The following is a 9,575-nucleotide window of genomic DNA, read 5'->3' on the forward strand; positions in this document are numbered from 1 at the left end:
TCATCCCGTCGTAATGATGGCCGCTTGAAAAAAATTTAAATATCAAAAGGCCGGACGAGGCACGGTAATGGTTTAAAATCATTTTTCATTCGAGTCACTCGTGAGTCAGAAATGAAAACGGTAGCCATCGGCTGCCCTCCCATTAATCTCAAGTCGTCTCTCGGTAAGAATTTTTGGACAAGGTCCATGTTTCATTAGTCGATCCTTTATATGCGTTTATAATTTAAGATACATTACATTAGATATTATATGGTTTAAATAATATACTTGGAGTTTATGTAAAAAATGATTTATTTACATATTAAATTTAGGGTTATAAATATATAATGAAATAGTGATTATTTGTTCTTTTTCTTCTTGTTAGTGTAAGTGTCCACTGGCGGCAAACCGCTGTCAAACTCGCTCGCGGTGTGCATGGAACTTTGTTTATTCACTATTCTCTTGCCAAATATTCCCGGCTTAACTTTAGGGAAACTGTGAAGAAAAACAATGTTTAATAGCGCTACAATATTTATTAACTACACTTTAACAAACCCTATTAAATAGGGTTACATGAAATTGTTCTTAACAATTTTTTAACATAAAGGTAAAAATTGTATTTAAATGTGGTTTTACAATATCAGGAATAATATTGCGAAAACATATTTATGGAAAGATATACGGAATCACTTATAACAGCTCTTAGCGGGTGATTAAATAAGCAATGCTGTGTTTTCTACTTTCAAATACCAAATCTATAATGAAAGAAAGAGCAAAATCAACTTTTCTAAATCCAACCTAGGCCACATACTTTCCATTAAATATTTTTTTTAATGTGAATTATTCAAATCTATTATTATAGAAGCGAAAAAAAAGCCGTTTTAATTAGCTTTGTTTGTATTTTATTAATCTACCGGTCTGTTCACGCGGCAAGCATTAGTTATATTTTAATTAAACAAATGGCCGATTTTTAATCGCCGGTCAACTTTTATTTTATGATTTAGTTTGTTCATTTGACAGATTTCGTGTAGAAATTTTGCCAAAACGTCGATTTTAATTTTTCCGGTAAAAGTTATCTAGCGATTGAATAATCGGCAATTAGTGACATAATATCCCTTTATAAAGGAGTATTTACACAACGAGAAATAAAAAGGGTTCCCATACATGTGTATAATATAATTTTTTAACAAAGTAAATTTACATTTTAAAATATATTGTATTATATTATCTATATTGGAATAAGTTATAAAGCGGTTAGTTTCTAAAGCTATGTTAAACGCCAAAATGTTGACGGTAGCGACTATAATTTAAAATCAGTTGAGTTTTCCGTAAACCGCTAAAATACATTCTATAACTTTTTCCCTGCTTTTATGACTCAAATATGTTATTATTTAAGACAGAATTATTTTATCGAAATATTTTATTTTGTACTTATTAAATCTAGAAAATTTGACACAGAGATTAGGACAATTAATGTACATGTATCAGAAACTCGTGTATATAAAATATTAGATAATTGAATAATAATGTTAATGTTTTGTAATTATATTAAGAGCAGGACTCACCCAGGCCTTTTCTTCTCATCCTCATCATGTATCGTAAGACGGTTATTGGGTTTTTCTTTCCTAACGTTGGGATCAGATTTGGCTCGCCTTGCTAAGGCCCCGGGAGTCTCCCTGAGGGCGAAGGCCTTGGCCGCGTGGCCGAGGTGGAGTTGTCTCGCATCCAGCCACATGCGCACTTCGCGAGGGTACGTCGAGTAGAAACGAACCCACGATGTGTACGCTTCAATTCAATTTTTGTTATTAAGGTTTCAATCTATTTGCGTTGTAGTTAATATTATTGAATACTCGCAAAATGAGGCTCTTTATTCTGATTGCATTATAATTTAAACAAGGAAATAAATTTCTTTTAGGAATTAATTTACCTATTATTACATATCGTAATGATATCTGTAATGTTCTATAATTTTATTTTTAATGGAGATATATATAAATATATATATGTATATATATAGTAACTTATTACATGACATAATTTATATATATATATATATATAAATTATAAACTAATTAATATTGTTTAATACTTTTTTCAATAATTATGTACAATATTCATTCGATGAAAAAAAATAAACTTCTTTAACGTCGAGTATCGAGTCGCTCAAGTGTTATTTTCAAGATTTATCACACCTAAACAACTACAGAATAGTTTATTAGGCATGTCGCTCAGAAAGCGATTTATGCGTTACATAATAATTATTTTTTATTGTGGCGAGCGAATAGTTCAGCGATAAACCGTTTTAGCTTACCCCGACTAGCTCTGGCCAGCCAGTCGCGCGAGCTGTGCGCGGTGTGTTCAAGACGCGCTTGTACTGCGATGGCCGCTCGCTGTGGAGTCGGCGCTGTCGGAACTATATTTTGCAAAACGGTCAACGCTTTCATCTCGTCCGATTGACGTAACCTATTCAAAATAATAAAGTTTTCTTTTTACTTTATTACATTCAAATACTTACTAAAATGTATTTATTTTGAGCTAAAATATTAATGCAAAAGTATGACGTTTTACAAGTAAATTGACATTTGACGCTTTTCTCTTCTCTAATGTTATACTCAGGAATCGATAGTTCTTCATCCACAAAAATCTAAATAAGGACAATAAAAATAGCGTAGACGTACCAATAATAAGAATAAAACTGTATGCGTGGTATCTCTGGTATACGCAAAAGTTATAAATAAATTGACATGACATCAGATGAACTTCCACATTATGATTAAATTATGATTAAATTAAAGATAAATAAATACATACAGATGGCATAAAATTAAATGTATTTTTTTTTGTAATTTAAATTATTATGAGAATATATATATATATATATATATATATATATATATATATAAAACCTTCTCCTCAAAAAGCGAGAGAAGGCCATTAGCCCAGCAGTGGGACATTCACAGGCTGTTACGGTTACGGATAATGTATAGCATAAATTTAATATATAAATTTATATATATAATATTGTCACAGTCGTTATGTAAAACGTACTTTTGAGTAAAGACAGATTAGGTCAAGTTAATTTCCGAACTATGGCATCAGGGACCGACAGTATCGTTACTTGTGTGGTACAAGTACAAGAGAATCACTACCAAAACACCCTGATTTCAGATTAAAAAAACACATAACATATGCCTATAACATTCTAACCATAGCACCATAATACAAGACCATATTCTTTTTATATGATAAAAATACAATAACGCTGTCTTACCTTATACGCTTCTGTTCTAAATGCCTCACAAATTCAGACTCGCTTGGTAGTAGGAACAAGATAGCAGCACCGACTTGCTCCGCACGGCCAGTTCTCCCAACCCTAAAAATTATTTTACTTTAAATTCGTGACGTCATTACCGTGATATCTTTCCTAATATTAAAAATGTAAAAATGTCTTTGTTTGTCACTTCGTAACTAATCAATCGATCATGATTAAATTCTGCATGTCAATAATAAAGAAAAGGACATACGGTACCCAACACTAGAGGGGAGAGCTTTTCATACGCGTGTGTAAACTAGTTCATAATACCTCTGATTCAAGCCTTACCTGTGCACATAATCTGTGGCTGATGCCGGGGCGCAGAACTGTAGGACGAGATCAACGCGAGGTACGTCTAAACCTCTCGCAGCCACATCCTGCATATTAAATAAATACAGTAAAGTTAACATAAAGTAAACATACAATAAGTTTGTTTGTTGGTTGGTTACACTTTCACGTCTTAACTTCTCAACTGAACATTATGAAATTTTGCATACACGTTATCAGGTACAGAAAGGGACATTGTAAATTTAACGATATAGTATTTAATAATATACAAAATTATAAAAGACAAATAGGAAAAATATTATGATAAGGATCTCTTTAACGGCAATTTATGAACGATTTATAAACGATTATTTATTTATACTTTTGATCAAAATCTATTTCAGCGAAAACCTAATACAGGAAACCAAAAGCATTTTTTTTCGTATTGACTTGTTGCTATTGGCCCAAGTGGCCTCGACGGCGTCACCGGGCGGGCGGCATGACATAACATGCGTATATATCAACGATATTTTTCGAAGAAAAAGGTACAAAAACATAACTTTTCATTCGATTATCTTATTACTGACTGCATATTTTTTATTGCGGTATGGTTATAATGACTCAGTATTTAGCAGACTATTTTATGATATAAGTCTCGTTAGTGAGGGATATTTGGACCAAGGTCCATACATTTTTGGTCATTCTCCCTCACGCGCTTTCCAAAGAACGGGAGTTTTAACACTGGGACTGGCATATCCGGGACCATTAATTTACCCGACCCCAGTTTTGAACACATGATCTTGAGATCTACGGTCTTATAAGCTAGCCAATAAACAAACAAGTTAATAAAAGTAAGTTGCAAATTTAAATTACTTAGTATTTTTGTAATAATGTAATTCACTCAAAATAATATGCCCGAACTAAACAGGGGTAATTATAATGTAATTTTATCAGAGTTTTTAAAAACTTTCCACAATGATTTCATCTTAAGATAGGCGACTCCAAAAACGCTGTTACATGTAATTATTAATACAATCTAATTTAACACGAATTATCTCGAAATTCTAAAATAACGTCCATAAAAATTACTTAAAGTATGGTCAAATGAATTGGAGTTAACTTAATGATTAAAGTCATGTCATATGAGTAAACGTAATGACGTTTGTTGATGACGAACGTATGTAATAAGTAATAGCCTACTACTTATTTCCACAAGTTAAATAATAACAATAACTTTACTGAATATATTTTTCAAACGACCTTTTAGTTCAAGTAACCCGTACTACGTCTAGCTAACTTAATATATTATTACTGATATTATAGATGCGAACGTGAGTTTGTTTGTTTGTTACGCTTTCAGGTCTTAATTACTCAACAAATCATCCTACACGTAGAGTACCTAACACTTTCCCTTTCGCTTTCACGTGGGTAAAGGCGCGGGTGGGAACGAGTTTAATAATAAATCTAAAATTTCATAAACACGATTTAATAAACGATTTTAGGGAGAAAGGTAATGAGTTCGAAAATAAAAAAATAATAGCACACCCTGTTTTAAGGAATAACTAACATTCCTAATCACTCCTCCAATTAAGCAATAGCTCGAGTAAGGATCGAACCTGCAACTTTTATCGCTCGGCAGTCCGACATTGCGATATTGATGCTTGCATACACAAGTAACACGTTTGCATTTCAATTTAAACGAAAAAAAAAAAATTTAAACACTTCTATAATCAATATGTATTACTTACCGTACATATAAGAAGACCTCTCTTCGCGACACGGAATTGCTTAAAAACTTCTATACGATTTTCATGCGCCATTGAACCGTGTAGACTGAACACGTCCAAATCATGCGGTACAATTCCTCCCTCGGCTGGTGCCTCATAATCCATTTCATATTCCGAATCAGAGTCTTCATCTTTAGTTTTCCTTTTATTTGCTTTCGAATTCTTCTCAGACTCGTTTTTCTTTTTTACTTTATCTTCTTTGCCAGTCAGAACCGTCTCAATTAATTCAGACAGGTAATCTACCATTTCCAATGTTGCCATGAATACGATCATTTTCCCACCCTTCCTGTTTATTATACAATGCTCTACTATAAGAGCGCATAAAGTAACCAATCTTAGTTTCATTGGCACTATCAAGAACGTTTGGTTAACCGTCGCTGGTAATATGAGTTCATCTTCTGTAATAGCTGTCTTCAGCGCTTCTGCGAATTTATTTACGGTTACGGGCTCTTCAGATTTTTCGTCTTCTCCGTCATGTTTATCAAGTATCGGATCCTTAGCTTCTAATTCCTTTTGTACTTTAAAATATTCGTAATCCGAATCGCTGTCACTTTCGTCGTCCTTCTTTACGCTAACATTAACTTGAGAATTGTTTGTTTGTACTTTGTTTTTATCGTCGGAAAACAATTCGGGATGATTGGAACCATTAAACGCTTTGAGACCTAAAATAACAGGTCTCTTGATTAACAATTTCAATTATTTTTAGTGAAAATATTCCAAATACATTTTCTTATTAAACCCATATAGTCTCTCTCTAGTACAAACTCTTCTAATAAAAACAGAAAACAGTATTAACAAATTAAATTATTGAATTATTATTTTTATTACATTAAAGTTGGTTTAATAACTAGGGAGTATCAAATTTATCACGATTAAATGTACTTTTAACGATTATATAATTAAGATATCAACAATGTCCCTGTTTATCTATATAATAAGTATTTTGACCTACCGGTACGACTTTCTTGCTTCTCTTCGATAACGTCAGGCTTTGAGTTTAACTCTTTTGTAATTTCATTCTTATTTATATTTGTTTCATTTTGTTTGATATTTACAGTGTTTGTTTCATATTTTTTCAAATCTGTCTGCTTAGAATTTACTTTTAAAGAATCAGCGACAAGCGCTTTACCATCAGAAGTATCTACAAAGACAGGATCCTGCATGGTTATTCCGGCTAAATTTTCGACAGCCTATAGATAACGAAAATAATATAATACAATTAATATTTTATTAAGAATTCATCTGGTTTCTGTTGGAAATGTATTTTTACACTAACACAAATATATTTTTACACTAACATTAGTCACTATCGCATTGTCTAGTATTCGCTCCATTTAAAACAATTAAATTCTCATCCTGATATATGTTAAAATAATTCCAAATGTAATAAATAAACAAAATTTTGTAAAAAATAATTACTCCTAGATATAAAAAATATATAAGAAACAAGACTTTACACTTGTTATTGTTTACAACAACCTCAATTTTATATGTATATTAAAATAAGTCACATTTCTAACAAATACAATACCTCATACCTTCGTAAGGGTAGCAGATAATAGAATTGTCTGCCTTTCTGTTGATTGAAATATTTTAGTTAAAGCATGTTCAACATTATGCTCATCCGGTTTCTGGTCACCATTCGGAATATCTTGCTGTTCATTATTCTCAAGGGGTTTTTTAATATTTTGCTTAACCAAAGCCATGGGATCATATGTTGCAGCTTTTTTATGGTCCTCAATAGCCTTAACAATAGCAGCTACATCTTTTTCATAACCCATATCTAATAACCTATCAGCTTCGTCCAATACAAGACACCTAGACACAATAAGTGATAGTATTATTGTAATTTATATGAAATATTTTATTGGTAAATGAGATGGTATAAAGGAAAGAACACTAAATAAGATTCTTTAGTCAAGTAAATTGTATAAAAAAAAACCACACCACATATATATTTTTTTTATATTTTATCAATAAAAATCTGTCAACACTATTTTAAGCTCACTTATTGCTTGTTTAAGTGTGTGTGAGAATTCTTAGTACAGGTATTTGATCAATGGTGGCAAACATGCTAATTATAAAAAATAAAAAAATATTTAAAAAAAAAGATTGAATAAGTCTCACCCAGTTTTAGCAAAGTTAAGTGAGTGTGTATGTAATAAATGGTCATTTATTCGTCCTGGAGTGCCAACTAATATACTTAAACCTTTTCTCAATCTAGCTTTCTCAGCTTTTCTTTTTTGCCCTCCACTCAACAAGCCCGGCACAATCCAAATAAATGGCTATAAGATATAAAAAAAATTATAACATAAGAAATTAAGCATGCCATTGAGTGTAATTAAAAACAAATGATATTTTACCCATAAACCATAAATTCCTATAACTATTATTTATATAGCAGTGTAGATACTACACTATTGATGGTTCTTTTTTTATTTTATATACATATTTTTTTAAATTATATTCAGTGGTAAGTTTATATAATAACTTCTATAATAATAAAATGTATACCAAAATTTTAATTAAAATGATCATACAAAACAATTTAAACTGTAATTCACAACACTTTTTCAATAAAAATCTTACCTTAGTGAGTTTTACAAATAACTCATATGTCTGAACTGCTAACTCCCGGGTGGGAACCACTACAATAACTTTCACTCCATCATTTCTATTTATTTTTGGTCTTATTGCCTGCAATCCTTCGACAATTGGTAGCGCATAAGCTAGAGTTTTCCCTGACCCAGTTTGTGACCTATTGAAATAAAATTACATTGAACTATATGTAAATCGGTTATTAAGGCATTATTAATTGATGATTTAACAGACCTAATTAACACATCTCTGCCTTGAAGAATTATTGAAATAGATTTCTGTTGTACTGTCATCATTTCACTTAAATTAAGATTTTGTTTCAAATTTGCTACACTATGTGGATGAATATTTAAATCTGCAAAGGTCTTGCCGGCAAAAACTTTTTCAACTAATGGTTTTACAGCTTTTTGACCCATTTTTGGTACTTCTGGGTTATTTTTGAATAAAGATGATATCCAAGGTCCATTTCTTGGTTTTTGTTTTGTCTGAAGGTCATCACTAAGATCTTGATAGTTTTTCCCGTGAAATTTGCCTTTATTTTCACTTAAATCACGCAACCTTAATTGTAATTCTTCTGGTTTGGCGGGAGTGGTATGAGAAAGTTTAGGTACTTTATTAGGCGGCTCGTTTGAACTTTGTTGTAGGAAGTTCTTTTGTCCAGCATTTTGGGGCCTTTTAAATGCAATAATTTTACCACTAAAATCTGGTTTTGATTTAAACTTGTATTCATTGGCATTCTTTTGAATAGTTTGTTTTTTTGCTTTATTTTGATTCTAAAAAAATATGTTGTATTAGGAAAAGTTTTAATTTTTCCGATAAACGTAATTAAAATCAATTTACTCACCTTATTAGTTGTCGTAATATTTAATTGTAAATCATCCATTGTTATAAAATATCACCAGGCAACGCAATTTGAATCTTTCTTTAATCTTTGAGGTTATTTGCACGTTGTGACATTTATGTTTGCTCTGACATATTATGACATTTAAAAGCTGTGTTCAAAAATATATATTTTTTGGAAACGTACATTCATGTCAAAAGTATAAAAAAATATTAGAAGTTCAAACCAGAAGCAATTTTATATTTATACATAATATGTGAAACGCTTAGACCTTGGAGTAATAGTACAAAAATTTCATCAAAAATATTACACTCCGTCTTATTGCCTCTACTGCTGACAGGAGGGCTGGACGGCTGGTTCATTTATCGCCCAGAGAATTGAAATTGCGATTCAAAGGGGAAATGCTGCTAGCATTCTTGCCACCATTCTACGATTTGTACAGTAACTATTTTTAATTTTTATTTATATTTATTTAAGGCTTTAATTAATTGGTTTGAAAATATATTTAAATGAAAAAAAATTAATTGAGTTCTGACGGGTCTACTGGCACTTTTAAACGGCATGTAATAATAATTAGTAGACACTGTTATTTTTAAAAGTTTTTAAGCCATATGTACTTATGCTAAATATATTTATTTAGCATCCAGAAGTGAATATGATTAAAAAAACCTCGAATAGGTCTTTTAAAAATGGAACACCAATTTATACAAATTGTTGTAAATAACACACTCATTTATTTATTAATAATATAATAACGCAAAAATTTAAATGAATACAAAAATATATAAGC

The 9,575-nt window shown here is 31.1% G+C and overlaps 1 protein-coding gene across 1 annotated transcript; it reads right to left on the bottom strand.

Annotated features, from left to right (window-relative positions):
• Positions 1 to 279: 279 nt before the first annotated feature.
• Positions 280 to 8,913, bottom strand: LOC126779424 (probable ATP-dependent RNA helicase CG8611). Its single transcript, XM_050503342.1, has 12 exons — positions 8,789 to 8,913; positions 8,179 to 8,717; positions 7,936 to 8,104; positions 7,474 to 7,631; positions 6,885 to 7,164; positions 6,299 to 6,536; positions 5,308 to 6,008; positions 3,581 to 3,669; positions 3,251 to 3,352; positions 2,291 to 2,442; positions 1,545 to 1,764; positions 280 to 474 (listed from the first exon to the last, which is right to left on the bottom strand). Exons 1-12 carry the CDS (start codon positions 8,825 to 8,827, stop codon positions 339 to 341), a joined length of 2,823 nt encoding a protein of 940 aa, XP_050359299.1. The 5' UTR covers positions 8,828 to 8,913; the 3' UTR covers positions 280 to 338.
• Between the last annotated feature and the right edge of the window lie 662 nt (positions 8,914 to 9,575).

This window comes from Nymphalis io, chromosome 2 (assembly GCF_905147045.1).
Source record: "Nymphalis io chromosome 2, ilAglIoxx1.1, whole genome shotgun sequence".
In the NCBI taxonomy this organism is placed as follows: domain Eukaryota; kingdom Metazoa; phylum Arthropoda; class Insecta; order Lepidoptera; family Nymphalidae; genus Nymphalis; species Nymphalis io.